Source organism: Periplaneta americana, chromosome 2 (genome assembly GCF_040183065.1).
Source record: "Periplaneta americana isolate PAMFEO1 chromosome 2, P.americana_PAMFEO1_priV1, whole genome shotgun sequence".
NCBI lineage: Eukaryota > Metazoa > Arthropoda > Insecta > Blattodea > Blattidae > Periplaneta > Periplaneta americana.
This window is the reverse complement of record NC_091118.1, coordinates 116879871-116899266: the sequence shown is the minus strand read 5'-3', so window position 1 is coordinate 116899266 and position 19396 is coordinate 116879871. Positions and strand designations below refer to the sequence as shown.

At 34.8% G+C, this 19396-nt stretch overlaps 1 protein-coding gene across 6 annotated transcripts in view; it reads left to right on the top strand.

Moving 5' to 3' along the window:
* The first annotated feature begins 637 nt into the window (after positions 1 to 637).
* LOC138694542 (protein abrupt-like) overlaps positions 638 to 19396 on the top strand; it is an 81345-nt gene continuing 62586 nt past the window's right edge. For 3 of the 6 annotated variants that reach the window (XR_011330967.1, XM_069818379.1, XM_069818380.1), the window contains exons 1-4: positions 643 to 924; positions 7230 to 7422; positions 9380 to 9568; positions 15389 to 16175. Coding sequence is in view for 5 of the 6 variants with exons in the window: in XM_069818379.1 (XP_069674480.1) it covers positions 7240 to 7422; positions 9380 to 9568; positions 15389 to 16175 (1159 nt within the window). In the remaining variant the exon portion in view is untranslated. Of the gene's footprint in view, positions 925 to 7229; positions 7423 to 9379; positions 9569 to 15388; positions 16176 to 19396 lie in introns of all 6 variants that reach the window. The other 3 variants (XM_069818376.1, XM_069818375.1, XM_069818378.1) reach the window with 3 other exon arrangements.

Below are 19396 nucleotides of genomic sequence, written 5' to 3'. Positions count from 1 at the left end.
ATGCCAGTCTTGTCGTAGATGGACAACCATCTGGTGGAGATTTCTGATAATACATCCGGTTTCGTGACATGCGCACTCAGAATTTGTTCCCACGAAATGGCTTAGGTGTCTTTACTGTATGTTCTCTATACTGTGGACTGTATTTATTGTTACGAAAATTGTCTGTTATAGCAAATGCACAACAACAATCTGCTAAATGGTGGCAGTCGAAATGTTGGTACGAGAACTGCATAGAAAATTGCTGATGTTATCCCTATTGAAATGGACATAACATAAATAATAAAGTGTTATCTCTAATCAGTCATTTCACTATGGCAATAATGTTTATTAATCCTAGTCTCCTGTATTCAATAAACCACAACAACATGTATGATATCACCTTTAATGACCTTCCTTCTAGCATTACTGCTTATGCTTCTGTGCCGAGCAAGGAGTAAATATGGCTGCCGCCGCCGAGAATGCGCGGTACTCTCTAATATACACTGCTCTGGGACAATCAAGAAGAGTCTGACATCTATCGGAAGATTGTGAAATTATTACGCATATTGCACGGCCGACTTGATGCTCTCGTCTTCGCTTCTCCTTTACAAAAAAGCGAAGGTAACATCAAGTCGGCCGTGCTTATTGAAACAGTTATGAGACTTTTCAGTTTATTCTGAGGCTATTTTTGATCGATTGGAGGGATTTCATCCTCGTGTGTTTGGTAGCAATGTTATTAAGCCATTTAGGTCGTTTCTCTTGATTCCATGTAAAGCATTTATATATCTTTCACTTTCTTTTTTTGCTAAATATGTGTAGCGGTTAGTTATACATAAATGTAATGAGAGTTGTGTTGCGAAAAAAGTATCGGCTTCCATAAAATTGTTATTTTGTGATAGAGTTGATGTTTTACTATATTTCAGGTTAAAGGTGGAGGAATTTATGGTAGGTAACTGTATGCGATATTTTTATTGTTCATTGCCGTAATTATGATTGCATGTGTATTGTTTTACACATATAAGATTCAGAAAGTGACATTTAATTCAATTTTAATTATCCTTTTGTGTCTAAAATAGTAGTATTGTGTAGTGACATAACACGTCGTTTAAAGTAAATGTTGAAGTTGTCAAATTTTGTGTTCATGTCATGGATGTTGTAATACATTATGGGAATAATTTATTTTAATATGTCTCATGTACGACGCATGTAGACGCATAATTTAGTGAGTAGAATTTTTCGTTGACGTGACTAGGCTAGGCCTACACATATGTATCTTATGTTTGGCTATCCAAATGACAATGATTATTAATTGATTCTTATTATTGTCAGACATCGACAGTAGGAATTTCTTTATTGAGTAAGGTGTTCGAAAGATTTATATTAATATCTACAGTGACAATGTAGGCCTATACCGTAAGAATCTTATACTGGATAAGCCTAAATATGCAACTATTTTTCCAAACAATTAAACGCCATTTTACAGTGTGTACATGAAAATATGGGAATAACCTAATGTAAATAAGCGAATTCTGGCAATTTCAGATAGCTAAGCAGCATTAAAAATGTTAAACAGTCTAACAGTGGCATCTAGATTGCTTCTCGTAACACAACGTGGAACCACTAACAATGAACTTACAAATGCAGGTTTATAGTTTCCATGTTTTTAGTCCTGTGTCAGGTCATTGAGTAACTAAGTGTTCTGCAAAGGAAGAAGTCGAGGATTGGGTAAAGAAGAAACAAGTATTTTACTGGAAAATAACACCAGGCAATAATAGACGAATTAAACTGTTTGGTGAAACTAGTACATAGTTATTTAGTTCTGGTGATTTCGTAAGTGCAATCCCAAATCTATCATTAGCCTACACTACCTTATTACAGACCAGTACTGATATCACAAAACAAAAAATCACTAGTCTTTGCCTAGCGTATTTACAAAGCGTAACAAAAACCTAAATGAACCTACCTGACTTGTCACAAATTCGTATATGCAAGACATAACAAAAGCCTAAACTAACCTAACCTGTCCCAGATTTATATATGCAAGGCATAGCTTGAGTGTACACTAGCGTGAAACTTTCGTAATGTCACCAAAGTTATGTTGGTATGACTGAGGAGAGAGCTCGAAACTCTTGAAGATGTAGGAAGTGGGAGTACGAGGAACCAACTCTGCACTAGATTAGCCAACCATTTGCAGAGAAGTCTGAATTGTTGCTGTTTTAACAGGCGAAAATTAGGGGCTAGAAAATATTGAGAATAGGACGCATGTTTATATGACATTTTTTTCGATTAATACACACACACACCTAAACTGGACCCTAACCTTAGAGAAATGCCGCTGTACGGAAGCGCACCTTTGCTACTGTCCTCAAATGAATTTGTCACCACAGCAGAATCAATTACTTCTTCTACAATTACATCACGTTCCCAATATTCTTTTTCTAACTTTTGTACATGTCGACAATAACCATCCTAATCTTATTGTTTTCTCGAACGTAAGTTTTAATCTTTTTCCAAGCTAATTTTATAGCACTAAGTTCGCACATATACAGTGGTAAGCGAAGTATAGTGTGTCCATGACTGTCTAGCAATTTATCAATTTTGAATATTTTGTTTGTGTTTTTTTTAAAGAACTAACTCATATAGTTGATCTTTTTTTCATTGTCGTTCTACACTGCGCACCTTTACGTTGCAGCCTCGAAACCATGTCTGACTTATTAGCATATGTGAAAGGAGGTTTATCTTCAACTCTTTGTTGACTATAAAGAGGTGTATGGCAATATAAATAGATTCAAACTGAAGACAGTGTTTGAAGAAATGAGAGTACCAAGGAAGATAATTTATTTATTTTTTATTTATTTATTATTTTGCTAATAATTGTAACATAAAATATAATATATACAGAAAAACTTTAGCTCGTCCCTGAAAGAGGTAAACTCGTGCTCAGGGGCGGATTCCTGAATTGAAATTAATAATTATACAATACAATTTGTCTTATGTCTACTGTGCAATTATAATATATAAATTTAAATTTACAATTTTTCAATTTTTATAAAATCCATACATAACTTTTTAAATTTAATACTAGAACTGTTAGAATTGATAAGATAGGATATTAAAATATAAATTTGTTATATATTCTTGGGCCTAAATTACTACTATGATTAAATATTGTAACAGTGTTGCATTTTGGTTCAAACAATCTTAAAGAATTCATACTTTTTGTTTCATAACTATGAGAATACAATTCAAAATTATTTCGATTTTTATGTAATTAATTTGGTGAGTATGACACTGCGAAACACAAGGGCTAAAGTAAAGATACAGGGACAGTTAGGCAGGGAGTTTAAGGTGAAGAGGGGTTTGAGACAAAGAGGTGCCATATAAATGACATTATTCAACTTATGTCTGGAATATATCATTAGGAGAATCCAGCTGAATCTGGGAGGAACCATGCTTGCAACTGCAATGTCAAGCCAAATGGCGGACCATGGATGGTGGGAAATTTGAAAATGTAAATTAATATGGAACGCCCATCATATTATCCAGCCATTTAAACTAAGGTACTGCAAACGAATTCTGAAAAAGCTAGTTGCAAGAATGGAAGAAGCTGGCAGCACAATACAGAGTACCTGTAATTCCTGCAAACTACGGTGCATTTCCCCAACTGCTGTCATTATGTGAGTGGGCAGCAAGGAGAGTGACGTGGTTTCTGTGGAAAGAGGGTGTAAAGACTGCAGATATTCACAAGAGATTGGTGAGTGTATAGTGTATGGTGAGCATGCACCATCACGAAAAACTGTGTACAACTGGGTGGATGGCTGGAAACGTAGCCGCACATCACCGGAAAAGGGAATCAGTTCTGGAAGGAAAGTGACTGTGACAATGCAAGTCAACATCTCTAGAGTGGAGCAGTGTACACTGGAGAACAGGTGCATTACATTCTCCGAACTGGAGGCAGCCACAGGACTTGTCAGAATCACTCTGCACCACATAATGCATGAACACCTTAAGATGGGAAAGGTGTCTGCCAGGTGAGTCCCCAAGCCCCTGACTGCAGCACACAGACAACAGTGCAAGGATCTCCTTCACTGCCACAGCCAGGATCTAGAAGGCTTCATGTCCAAACTTGTGACTGGCGATGAGACTTGACTCCATTACCATGAACCCCAGACCAAAGCCCAATCAATGGAGTGGAAGCATAAAGGCAGCCCCATGCCGAAGAAGTTGAGAACAGTGCCATCAGTAGGCAAACGCATGGCCACAGTCTTTTGGGACAATGATGGAATCATCCTCATTGACAGACTTGAACCAGGGACCACCATTAACAGCATGGCATATGTGGCGACCCTTCAGAGCTTGCACCATGCAATTCAAAAGAAACTACCAGGAAAATGGGTGAAAGGTGTGCTCCTGTAACATTACAATGCTCGTCCCCACATGAGTCGGGCAACCACAACTGCCATTGCTGAGATGGAAATACAGTAAGTGAGAGTTTTCGTAGATATTTCAGGACCAATGAAGAAATTTACAGTGTATTTGTTCATTATTGTAATAGTACATTTCCTTAGAGAAGTGCAAGACACACTAGTCTTTTCATTATTCATTTTTATACTGTATTTATTGCATCAAGTAAATCCAAGGCCAAGAAACATAAATCGTAACACACAATAGAAAAATGCAATGGACTGTTTAGTCTAATGCATGAGAGTACTCGTAGAAGAAGAAGAATAATTATATGTAACTCTTAATCATTTTACTGGAAATTTTCGAAGGCTACTCAGTCATCTTCTAAAGGAATCACAAATTTCTCAGTTGTTAAAAGGTTGCTTATTTTTAAAGACATTCCTAGACACTATATAAATGCCCTGTCAGAATGAAGACACATAAAGTATTCTCTCTTTATTTTAATAAATTCTTTTGAAGACATGTAGACATAGGTAATGTTTTATTTGTTACTATTTTTACTATTTCTTGTGTAAAAAAAAAGGCCAAAGAAGACGACCTTGGAATCAATTGTAGGAAATTTTTATATTAAGCCTTTCTTTGGAAGGACTCTGAATAATATACTATTGAAATTGAAAAAGAAAAAGGAGCTGGAGGACGACAATGAAATATAAAATTTGATTCATCTGGAAACATGCTAAATATTGAATATCAATAAGAGTTCTTTAAGTGCTCAGGAAGAAAAGATAGTACACTTTTAGTACTGATAACAAGAATTTCTAAAATGTGCAGTATTTCTGCTATACCTTAAAATTGAATTTCCTGTAGCATCACAGTGCATAATGGGGAAAAAGTTGTAAATGTATCTTAATAATTTTCTTAAAACTGCAAATTCTTAACATAATGGCATATTGTATATTTGTGTGCATATAAAAATTCAGCGTGTATATAGAGGCAATTTCTTCACAAATCAAGAGACTGTGTTGTTTAAATACCGTACTGTTCTTAAATCAATCATTGTAGGAAGCTGTAACAAAATGAATCATCTTCACATTAAACTCACTTGTGAAAGTTGAATTCCGCTAGTGTGTTTTATTGTTGTTACTTGAAATGAGATTGTTTATCAATCTTTGCTGGTTAAATTGTTTGTCAGCTTTTACTGTTACTGCTGTGTAGGTGAGGGCTGGACCTTAAGTATGATGATTTTGTGCTATTGTATTTTAAAAATAAATATTCGTTTTTTATCAGCCTTGTTTGTTTCAAGTTTCTGGTGTTATAATGAACTGTCATACCAGTTTCCAATTTATACCCCTCATATTTTCCGTAAATTATGGTATCTTGAAGTATGTCAGAACAAAAATTTATCAGTAAGCTTTAGAACACCACTGTATATTTCAGACTTAATTGTTAATGTTACGAGAAATCCTACTAAACCTGAGAGTGGAGTCACCTGTCTGGTTTGGCTGTCACTGACTGCAAGAATATTACTTGTGTTTTATTTAATTACAATGATACAGTTGGTATTATATTTCGAGATGGGCAAAAATTTAATATAATATATATTTATTATCACAAGAAATGCTGGAATGATAAATTCATCACTAGCAAGCTAATAAAAAAAGTCTGAAAATTACCGGACATTGGTGGGATATTGTATAGGCTGAATAGAAGTGATGAGACCATGATGGTGGAACTTATAATTTGCTTTCCATGTGCCTGATCACAGACATTGACATCAGTTGCAGGAACTGATTAAAATTGGTTCTTGTTTGATTGAATATATTTCAGCTAGGAATCTTGTGATGTTAGTTGTTTGGGGATATGAAATGATATATTACTTCCCTGTTGTTTTCTGTGACTGTGACGTAAATGATATCGAATTGTGTAGACTTGGATGAATAATGGGAGAAGAAAATTCGTCTTCACCACTCTTTTCTCCACTACAATGCTGCTCAGTGAGGTTTACATGTAAGTCTCTGGAGTAAAAAATCTGATCCATTCGATTAATAATGGCTGATGTCTGTCACGTATTAAACTTTATACACATATGCAAGGCGTTCCTATGCAGACGGTCCCAGCTAGTCATTATGGTAATGGTTACGCTCATCTCGAGCAAAATTTAGGAGAAAATGTTCTGGTGTTCAGTGCCTCACTTATCTATTATTCAGTAACTCGTTAGGAAATTGCAGAAGACTGGTTCATTGTTTAACCCCCCCACAAAGAGAGAATTCAAGATTGCATTTCATCAAAATGCGATATACATAATTGGCTTTCCTACATGTAATATTTTTCAGGTAATACCAAGTAAATAATTTTATTTTTACGGTAACAGAAATTTGTTACTTGATCATAAAAGTAGTTTTAGTAGTAGGTAGCCTACATTGTAACATTTCGTGTGTTCCAGTAAATGCGTTATTTAGGACTAAATAATTTGATTTGTTTAGTATTAACTAAATATTTTTTTCCATATTAAGCACTGTGCTACGTAATATTTTTGGACACTATAACCATATCACATGTTCGCACATGACCTACAGTGCTATTTTCGTTTCTCGACCAAGTAACTAGTTACTCTATAGACATTTACACTGAGTGGTACAATCACATCTCAAGTTTGAAGAATGTTCGCCAATTTGAGTTTGTGAAAGATGTGAGATTATGAAAAACATTGGCATCTTGTAATATACGTGTTAAAAATGGAACTATCGATTTAGATATTCTATGAGAGATTGAGACTGGTCGTAATTTCAAGATCCTACACTTTTCATTTCAAAAGAAAATAGATGAAATACTGCTGTTTTTTTCAGGTCACTGAGCATGGCGGCAGACCAATTTTGCCTGCGATGGAACAACTTCCAGCTGAACATTGCTTCTGCATTGGACAGTTTGAAGACTGATGAAGATCTGGTTGATGTGACATTAAGTTGCGAGGGACAAAATGTGAAGGCCCACAAGGTGGTGTTATCGGCTTGCAGTCCCTACTTTCGTGGTGTGTTCAAGGTGTGTGTCACTGCATACAAAAGTTGGGAATGTTAATCATAATACAAAATTACTGTGGATGTAGACCAGCTAGGTTAGATCAGAGCTGTCACAGATCAGATCTGAAAGTATAATAAATATTAAGACTTCTTCCACCATACTATGCTCTATGTAACCAATTCTAAATCGAAAAATATATCACTTTAAACTGTACCAGTACTGAAAGTTTTTTATTTCCTCCCTCTTTCTGTCATTCATAATTAATACTGTTTTGGTTTGTATGTTTTAGTAATTATTGAGTACCGTAAAGTGGGATAAAGCAAGACAGTCAAAGTTGGACATTCCTGTCATCTTTGCTTTGATTGCTACTGCTAACTAGTGTTCGAACTGGGAACTTAATCTAATTATATCTGATTGAGTACATCCTTGCCATCAATTCTGTATACTTCCTTGTTACATGTTCCATGTTTCTTTGTGAGAAAGAGCATTCATAGAACAATAGCAAATTTTTAGTTGTCTTTAAAAGTGAGCTAATACCTAGTTATAACAAGAATTCAGGTTAAGTTAGGGAAAACTGTTTTACATATTTGTAATCATGGGACTTCAATGATATTATATGTAAAGTCTGATATGTGTAGAAAATATTTCAAGTGCAATTTTTCGGGTAAGGTTGGCCATGTCATGAACATTAGAAGATTGGGCCTAATGAGTTCTGTAAATATACTAATAATCTACCTGATATAAATGGATCCAGAACACATCTGTATATGTAGGATATATATTTAGCAACATCACACTTGCTGCCTCTGTGTAGCTCTCATAATTACCAGATCCACTATCACACATGAAAACCATTACTGTACTTAACATAAATTGATTATAAAAATACATGAATATTGGTTTAAAGATATTTCATATGTATTTTAGATGTCGAACTTTACCACTTAGGTATTTGAAACCTGGTCTAGTGCTTCATTACACATGTCCAGCTTTTCACCCATTAATGAGGTAAAGTCGGACATGTTCCTAGGTGGGAAAAAAGACACTTCTATTGTTGCAATAATTTTGGCTTTGAAGAACCATTAAATAAAAGGTTATAAGGATGATGTATATGAAATCTAATACTTCTGTACCCTGAAATCCATAGCATTTTTAACGAAGAATCTCATAAAATATCACTTTACGGTATTTGGACATAATAATTTTAGATTTGAATATTCACTGAAAACGAAAGTTCATGCGAACTTCCTAATGTGTCAACACTGGCGGCCTGAATATAACTGAAGAAACATAAAACTGTGTGGATTTTATTTATTAAAACGAATCAGATAACACAAATAATACACTAATTTTATGTTCGAATATTCACTGAAAATGAAAGTTCATGTGATCTTCCTAATGTGACAAAACTGATGGCCCAGACTAGCAATGTGGCAGATTTAAACATTTTTTTTTTTTGGCCTAGCCAAAAGTGCTGTTGTTTTGGTATTGCCGGTTATGAGGGATTTTCTGTAATAATAAAATTAATAATAATAAGATAAAATCAATGTACCCAAGCAGCATATATCAGTAGAGGTGAGCAAATGAAAAAGAACTGACCAGAATCAAGAACAAAATGAAATTACCTGTCATTCTTGGTATATCCAGCAAGCTAAGGTGTGGGCGCAAGAAATTGGAGGGGTGAACGACATTAGGAGGAGGAGGAAGGGAATGGAATGAAGTGGGGAAAAATGCGTGATGACATCAACGAGAATACCAGGAAAGAAATTCGGTGCATTTGTCTACATTTGACTAATTTTTTCTAAGTATGAGTTATTTCTAAGGCTGTTTATTGAATGACCTAAAATATGAAAGCATAATCTTTCACTGCTGATACAGCCAACATTTTTAGTAAAATATCGTTATTTAGATCTGTTCATATTTGGATTTGGACCTAAAGTTTTGATTAATTTAATTTTAAGAGGCTTTAACTTTACAGGAGAATCCATGCCAGCATCCGATAGTTATCCTGAAGGATGTGAGCTTCGAGGATGTGACTGCACTTCTGAGCTTCATGTACCAGGGTGAGGTGTACATCACACAGGATCGACTGGCATCCTTCCTGCACACCGCAGAGCTCCTGCAAGTTCGGGGTCTCACTGGTGCAACTAACCCCTTTAAGGATGCTGTGAGTGTTATAATAGAAATTTAATCAGCCATATCCATTTTCGTCTACTTCAGATAATTTTATGAAGCTGTTCTTAAATATATTTTTATATTAATAATAATAATAATCTTCATCATCACAATCATAATAATACATAATATTTTCTAACCTATTGGAAACAGTGGTGAAATACTTTGAAGCTAATAATTTTTTCTCCTGCACACAATTTGATTTTAGAAAAGGCTTGAATAACTATAAATGTCATCAAAGAATTGTTATCATCTGTAGTTTCCAGTTTCGATACTCATGAATCTTATTATGGTATCAAAGGGATAGAGTTGGACCTATTTACGTCTTACCTGTCTAATAATACTCAACAAATACTGTATATTACGATGGTTCAAAATTCAAAGGTGGCATTAAGCAGTTGTGGAGTTCCCCAGGGGTCCATTCTGGGTCCTCTTCTCCTTTTGATCATGATAAATGATTTATCATTAGTGGCTGTGTGCACCATTCTCGATTAAAAGTTGAGGTTGCGGGTTCGATCCCTGGCCAGGTCGATGGCATTTAAGTATGCTTTAATGCGACAGGCTCATGTCAGTAGATTTACTGGGATGTAAAAGAACTCCTGTGGGACAAAATTCTGGCACACCGAAGACGCTGATATAACCTTGGCAGTTGCGAGCATTATTAAATAAAACATAACATTCGATTAAAAGTTGACTATGATTAAGTCATCAATTAACTGTCTTAGGCACCAAATTGCAGTGTATCAATCTCACTTAAAGTTAAACAAGAGAGTTGGCGATGATCGAAAGTGTGAGATTGATTATTTTGAATCGAACATGATGAAGTCCAGAATAACAAAATGGCGGCATGATTTGATATACTTGATGGATTCAAAGACGAAATTATATATCTTCAACACGTATATCACAGCAAAAATAACCGAAATGGTGTTATTGTGGAAAGAGGAGACCTTTTGAAGATCTAAGAGATAGAAAATTTGAAGAGAGATTTCGACTGAATGAGGAAATGTTGTGGTGGTTGGTGGACCAAATGAATGAGAGGTTATAGAGTTTAATAAAAAAAGGGAATAACCCCGTTTCGCCAATGAACAGAGTTTTGGCAGCTTTACAATCATACACCACAGGTGCCTTTATCGGAGACACTGCTAATATACATCAGACAATGTGCAGCATCATCACCAGTGAAGTGTCAGAAATCATTGCTTCATTTTTTCCATGCTTCATTGTTTTTCCAGCAAGGGCAGATCTACAAAGTGTAATAGGTACATTTCACCAAATATATGCATTTCCTGCTGTTGTAGGAACAGTAGATGTGGGTGCACCACATCAGACTTCAATCTTCGGTGGAGACAGTTGCAGAACACTTTCGTAATAGGAAAAGATATTTCTCTTTGAATTGTCAAACTATCAGTGACCATAGCCTATTGATAAGAGATATTGTAACTTGGTGGGCAGTATCTGTACATAGAGCACAATTCGAAAATGATGTAATACTACATGGCTGTTTATTAGGACATGGAAATTATGCCTGCAAACCATATTTACTAATATCCTTGCTAAATCCACCAACACCAGCAGAACAATGGTACAATAGACTACATATTAAAACAAGAAACACTGTTGAAAGGCAGTATGGAGTTTGGAAAAGAAGGTTTCCAGTATTGTCAGTGGGTTTAAGATGTGATCTGCAGGAGGCCCTGACTATAATAGCAGCTACTGCAGTGCTGCATAACATTGCTAGAAGTGCCAGCAATGAAGAGCTGCCAGAAGATCCATAGATGGTGCGATTGCTACAGGAGTTACGCGGTTTAAGAGTCCTGACATTAATAAAGTTCGGCATGGTGCTTTAGTTTATATTTGATTAGCTTAGCTTAGGTATGATGTATTTTATTGAAAAAAAAAAAACTGTAAAATTACGTAAAAATGTTTCTTTTTGTATTATTGTGAATTGAAAAATGTTGAAAATATGCATTTCCGAAACACATTCACTTTGCTTTTGTAAAACAGCTTTAAATTTGAGTTTTTTTTTAGGAAAAAGTTATGTAAATCAGTACTGCCCTCATAAATATTTACCTATTAATATACAGTTTGTCCACATTCTGGAAAGTCAGTGGTAGTGGGAAGAAATCAGGGATGTTAAATTTGGCCATGGAAAGTCATGGATATTGTTCTAATTCTTGAAAAGTCAGGGAAAATTCCTCAATGATGAAAATTCAGCGGAAAATTTTATGCTCTAAACTGCTTCTTTTTTGGTGTGACAAGTGAATTCATAGGGTCGCTTTAAGTGTATGAATCCACTTGTACTTCTGCGTCATTTATACGATATTTTAAAATTTGTTTCAGATTTTCATAGTTAAAGTTTGAGAAACAATACCGTTATGGCTAAACAGTGTTTATTTTCCATTCAGTGGCTAAATAATCAACTGTGTTTGGATTTTACTGGATGGTTAGATTTGATGCATATTGTAAAGTGTGTTTCAAGACTTTCTGAGTAGTATGGAGAAGTAATCTGTGATTTCATATGTTAAGGGGCTAATCATTTGAAGATTTTGTCGAGTAATGAGGATGGTTGAGCTGTAGGGTTGGTGGAGGCTGGCTGTCCTGGAAAAAAAAAAATCATTCAGAGCAGAGAGCTTAACATTTTTCATTCAGGTCACTGGTTGGTTAGTCAGGAAAATCTAAAATTTTGGTTAAAGGAAGTCAGAGAAAAGTCGGGGAATTCTTTTTGCAGATTGAAGTGGACATATATATAATATATAATCATTATTATTATATCATATTGTTGCAAATTATTAAATGAATCGATGAGATGAAAAAGGGTAAAATTCCACTTTTTGGCCAAATACAACTGAGACAGCCAAGTTATTAATTTATTATTTCCCTATCTGATGAGCAAAAGAAAGACAATATTCCTTCACTCATTATGGGTTATACTGCAGGTTGTTTCGTGAGATGAGATTAAAAAGGAAAATATTCCAGGAATGTTATCCTTCTTCATCTCCATGTCGTCTGGATCAAGTGTATGTATGATCAGAGAAGGAAAGAAGAAGGAACCAAAGTTTCTGGTCCAATCAATCCAAACAGGAAGCATCTTGAACTCCAAGGATTGGTGGCCACATTTCTTCAAGAAGACTAGAAAAAGTCTGGATAAGCATGAAAACTTCAATATCAGCAAATACCATCACATGATAGGCCTATATAAATCCAATGACCTAGGTTATATTACAGCTTCTTTTATTTCACCACTTCTGTCATTTAAGTTCAAACTGAACAAACAGCTTTGCCATCCTTAGAAGCATATGCAGGAAAATTTTCAATCAATGCCAAGAAACTTTATGACATTTCCAAAATATACTGTCATATCTCAGATGAATATAAGGGATTTTATGATGAGATTTTGAATTGGCCCACTACTATCCCATTGGAAGGAAACCCATTACAGCAGTACATTTGGAAACTATGAGGAATTGGACTAATCCATGCTGACTCTTTAGCAGTTTCTAGCATTTTTGAAGATGTTATTGGATTTTACAGCACATAATATATTGTTTTTAGCACTGAAGTATTATTAAATGTTATTTCCAAAGTGCTTATTGTAAGTGATATTACATTTGTCTCAATTTTGTTTAAAAGAAAAGTTTTGTTTATTTCAGTGAGGTTAAACAACATTTAAAGTAGAATTGGGCGTTAATTGTTAAAAAGAAGCAATTTCGTTAAATGCACAACATTTGCCTCTCATAATACTACAAATTACTAATGCTAAATTTTTTTTCTAAAACTTTTCAGAAACAAAGTAATTTTTTTTTTTTTTTTTTTTTTTTTTTTTTTGTGTTTCCTGGAAAACTTTGTTTAGTGGAATGTTATCCTTTATGATCTCATTGATTCAAATGTATCACACAATTTTCATGTCCAGTTGTATTGATGTGGACTACTAGAATTTATTAAAATAATACTAGTTTGCTATGATATTGGACATTAATATAAAGTGCAGTTACTTTATTTTATTCATTTCTGCCTCATTTTTAATTTTATTTAATCACATCTTACACTTACCAAATGGTTTCCACAGGGGGGCTTAATAATATGTTAGGTCGTTTAGACTCTTAGATAACTTTTTGGAAAATAATTATTTATGCTTGAAGTAAAAGAAATTAACAGTCATAATATTAAAAAAAAGTCACTGTATAAATCAATCCAATCAAGTATATTTTAACTCACTTGAAATTGCATTGAATTGTGAGGTTAAATCCAACCAGGTAGCCTGCTTTTTTTAAAATTGGTTACTTAACGACACTGTATCAGCTACTGGGTTATTTATCATTGATGGAATTGATAATAGCAAGATAGGCAGAGGATTTGCCATAAATTACCTGATTTGCCTTACAGTTAGGGAAAATCTCGGGAAAAAAAACCCAGCCAGGTAATCAACCCAAGGGGGAATCGAAGCCTGCTTTTCTTTTGGTGAATATCCATCAGTATTTTTATTCTCTATTATCGATGCTGAATTACTTACAAGTTCTAAAAGAATTCCCACTTCCAACTACAAGAAGTTAGGTACCTTTTTTTTTTTTTTGTCTCTGCTCATTATATAATTATTTTGTGAAGTAAATACTTGTACAAACAAACAAAAACGAAGTGATAAATGACAGGGTACGTTGGTATGCTGTTTCATAAGCGGAAACCTAGTACTTAGTTGATGCTTCTCAAGTTAATCGAGAGAAAATGTTATTGCACTGCATCTTAAGATAAAAAATTAACCATGTTTCAGAGATTGCTGATAAATAGGCTAGATAATCGAGAATGGTGCACATGGCCATAGATGTATTCTAGTAACTCAGTTTTATTTGCCAAAGACACAACTTTATACTCTTCAAATAGGAATGTAAATGCATTGAAATTATTTATGCAAGAAGCATAAGACGCAGATCCATGATTTCAGGCTAATGCCTGCAGTCTAAATTCGAGTAAAACAAAAAAATATAATGTCCTCATTAAAAAATAGTCAGTACGAAAATAAGAACCTTGTGTAAAATTGTTAGTGCACTTGCATCTTACGATCAAGAATTAACCATGTTTCAGTGATTGCTGATAACTAGGCTAGATAATCGAGAATGGTGCGCATGGCCATAGATGTATTCTAGTAACTCAGTTTTATTTGTCAAAGACACAACTTTATACTCTTCAAAAAGAAATGTAAATGCATTGAAATTATTTATGCAAGAAGCATATAATGACGCAGACCCATGGTTTCAGGATAATGGCTTCAGTCTAAATTCGAATAAAACAAAAAAATATAATGTTCTCATTAAAAAATAGTCAATACGAAAATAGGAACCTCGTGTAAAATTGTTGGGAATTATATTAGACTCAAAATTAACTTTGTAGCATCACATTTATTATATAAATGCGAAACTCTCAAGAGTTATATTTTTTGAGAAACCTAAAACCACTAAAGGTGAAAAATACCACGTGTAATACAAATTGCACTGCATCACTATCACATACATGCAAGCAGTTCTGCAAATCTTTCTGTTTTGCTAATAGTGCTTTTTATAGTCAGTTCTTCTTGCAAGATTTCGGTATTTTCGATTTTGACAATTTCTTTCGCAATTGTGCTGTTAGCTGACACTAAATTAGATTTCTTCTATCTGGTTGATCTATATTGGCCTTTAATATTTTTAAGTGTGTTTGCACCGTATGTCAAAAAAATTATATAAGATTTTAAAATTAATACTTTCATACTAACTGAAAACTAATTAGAATTTTTAACAGGAGATGGTTTATGTTCATAATTAATTTTTTTCTTCAACAGCCCAAGCAATGTAAAATGAAGAAGCCAGTGCCGACATCTGCTGGGCAGCTGCGACATGACACTCCTCCTCTTGCTTCTCCTCCCTCCATGTCAATTCCCCTACCGCCTTCCAGTAAGACACATCCACTATCAAAGAGTCCCGTGATGGGTAAGGAGCCACTCTCATTGTCATTGATTCAGCAGACAGCACTGAATTCCTCGACAACACTGCATCATCAACATACTGTTCCATACCAGCAAACATTGAGTATCCTGCCAGGTGAGACGAGTCATCATGTGTCTGACTCCGATCCACCAAACCACCAGACCCCATCACCTCAACCACCTTCTGCCAAAAGGCGTAAAGCTTTTCCGCGTCGTGTGAGTGTGGGTGGTCATGAGGTGGCAGAGTCCCCAGAGAGGACGAAGTCAAGTGAGGAGCAGATTGGCTGTGAAGTGGTGAGCATGGGTGTTGCTCCTGTGAAACAAGAGCCAGAGGACGAGTCAGTGTTAGAGGTGGATGCCACTATAGAAGAGGAGAGCAATCCTCTCACATTCACTAACACTGAAGAGGATGTGGTGCACATGGAGAGCCCCAACTCTGATGTGACACGGCGACTCGATTATTATGGGAATGTGGAGACTGTTGTGTCTGAAGACCCAGATATAGTGAAGGAAGAGGGTGTATCATCTCTTGCCCCCCATAGCATGTTGCTGAGGTCGCTGTCCGGTGTGAAACAGCCAGATGCATCGCCCTCAAGAATTGGTGATGGTACTGCTCCCCCTAGGACATCTGATGAAGGAGATGGTGAGTTGATTGGTCATACCATTGTGCATGTTGTAGCTTGATGGACAACAGAGCCGTGACATGTGTCCGATGCTATAAAATTAAGATTGTAACATTTTAGCACAACTGTATGTATGTTTTTACCTTCTCTTTTACTAAAAAAATAGTTTCTGACATTTCATCTGTCTAATAATTTTCTTTTGAAATACCGAATGATAGTGTTCATATTCATTATTGCGAGTTAATTTATGCAGAAAACGTTAAAAAATATTTTTGAAAGTGTTATTTGAATGTTTGTGAAAAGTGATACAAAATGGTCTGAAATCCACACTAACAATGTTGCGTCATTCCTGACTTTCTGCTTACATAGGAAGTTCTTCTGTAAAATTATATTTTCAGGTAAAGTAGGCCTCACATTAAAATGTTTCATGAGTAAATTGTAGAGATTATACCTGTATATTAGTAGGTAGCCTACAATGTGACATAAAATTAGTGTTTTAAAAGACACTGCGTATTTAATTAAATGTGTAAATAATGTAATATAAATATTTGTCCCTGTACTCTTGACATGATTTTCCGTAAAACTAAGTATCTAATAAGTAGGTGTACCCTGTCATGAAATAGCTAATGGCAAAGTATGGTGGATTTACTTATTACTCACTAATTAAAAAAAAAAATTGGGATTGGTAAAAAAAGTCTACTCAACAGATTTTTTGGGTGTTGATCACGGAAGTAGCTACTAATATGTCAGATTGGCTCTCGGTTTTCATAAAAATGTAATTTTCACATATACAAGTTGGGGCAGAATGAACTCATTGACTTGTGTAATACCCATCCGACAGTTAGGGTGGATTGAAGGTAGGCATGGCATAACATTGGCCAAGGTATGTTATTTAAGGTTAAAGTATCAATTGTTTAGGTTTACATGGCAACGATTTTGTTTTGCTACTGAAATCAAATCTGAATTATTTCAATAAATGTACTGAATAAATATGCTTCGTTGGTCAGCAGAACGCCAGACATTCACTATTAAAACATTAAAAAAAAACGGAGATTCGGTGATAACAACACAGTGATTATTCAGGTGGCAATTCAGCGTTGCAAAACATGGAAGAGTTCGGGATCGCAACACAATAACTGGATTGAGAAATTACGAACGACAGCTTCTGCAAGAGATGACAAACCTGCAGGCAGAGCTCGAACTGTGCGTACACCGGAGAATATCGAAAGAGTGCGTGCTGCTGTCATTCGCAGTCTAAAACAATGTGCACATTGACAAGCTGTTGTCTTTAACATATCCAACAGGTCTCTTCGTTGGATATTGCACATCGACTTAAATTACCAACCGTACAAAATTCAAATAGTGCATGATTTCATCTCAAGAATGGAATTTTGCAATTGATACTCTAACCTTAAATAGCATACCTTGACCAATGTTGTGCCATGCCTAGCTTCAACCCACACCAACTATTGGATGGGTATTACGTAAGTCAAAATCATGAGTTTATTCTACCCCACCTTGTATATACTTCGGCCATAATACAGTAACATAGCACCTTTTCACTTATTGCTTGTATTGAATTTCTGATGCATCCCTTTTCAGCATTAGCATTAACATTGTAGAGCACTCAAATTTATCCCTACTGAAAATTTAATATGGTGATTCTTGTGGTTTCAGTGGAGCTAATTGGAGAAAATATTTTTTTTTTATAACCTATACTCATGTTGGGTTGCACAGTCTCTTTCACTAAATACTCTACTTGGAGATACCTGATTTACAATGATGTTGCAACACATGATGACACCATTGTAGGTGCTTGGAAATACCTGATTTACTATGATGTTGCAACACGACACCATTGTAGCGCGATTTTTCTGTCTCAGTTTTTAATAAATATTGAAATATATGTGGTAATTTGAACCAATTTCTTCTTCTACTTGGATGTGTTTGAAGCATTTCGCAACTTTGTGTAATAGCATTGTGTAAAATGACTAATACTTGAAGCAAAGACATATTTAATGTTTAAAAACAAAGAATCATGTCATGATTGAGGGGCTCTGCGTAATTTTGTTCCATCTCGGTCAGCTGTTGAAAATAAAAAAAAGGGTTGTGAAATCAGATTCAGATACTTGTCAGCATTAATTGTTTCTTAAAAAAAAGAAAGAAAAGAAAAGATATTTGCTCATCTCATGGCATACCATACACTAACTTTTTGGTCATGTAGGTGAATGTAAATAATGTCTGGTTTCTCAGTGGACCAGTAGTGATAATAAATTGTGAATTTATGTAGCTGTGGAAATGGATCCAAACCTCAGTGGTTCTATTTGTCTGTTATGTACATTATTCTCAACCCATTCACAAAATGCACACCTTTTTCCAGGAATGCCTGGTTGTAGCTCATGACAAGGGAACAGATTTCTAGGCACTGTAAAAGTGAGATTTAGGACTTTATAAAATCCAGTTAGGACTTTTAGGAGTTTTTATAAAATTAACAATTAATAATTTTAATTTAGGTGGAATTTAAGTACAAAGACAATGAGTGCTACTGAACTGAAGACACAAATTATATCAGTAAAAGAGACTTATTGCTGATTGGTCAGTTTCATTTCACATAACAGGGGTGCATTGATGTGAAAACTAATTTGTAAACTCTCGCCTAACATGAACAGTCTACCACCCCTTTTATGCTAGATGGACTTTTCCAAATGAACTGATACTCGAACAATGAAAAGAATAAGTAATGCCAGTAAAACTTTTCAGGTTTCGGGTTTCAAGACCATATTATCTGAATAAACTTCCATTTATTGGTTGTCCTTTTTTCACAAAATCATGCCCTATATGGATATTTTATTCAATCACCTTCAGAGCGAGACACTAATCCAACTCTGGTTGAAACTAATCTTCAGAAATTTGAAAGAAAAAATTCCAAGAAAACATCTGTACAGAAAGTTTCATTGAAGATATGGCAGAAAGAAGAAAATAGAAATTCAAAGTAAGAGAAGAGACATGCATTTGAAGTTTGTGGTGTAGTGCTCAGAAAAATAAAGGATTAGATTTAATATTTAAAATAAGATGAAAATTAAAAACTTAAAAAATTTTTTTTTTTTTTTAATTTCATAATGTTAATATACTGTAAAAATGTTGTACGGCTATTTTGAAATCGTTTGCTTCGCATTGAAGGTATAGCCTATGATCTTTTTAACAATATTTTAACACTATGAAATTTTAAAGTTGTAAATGT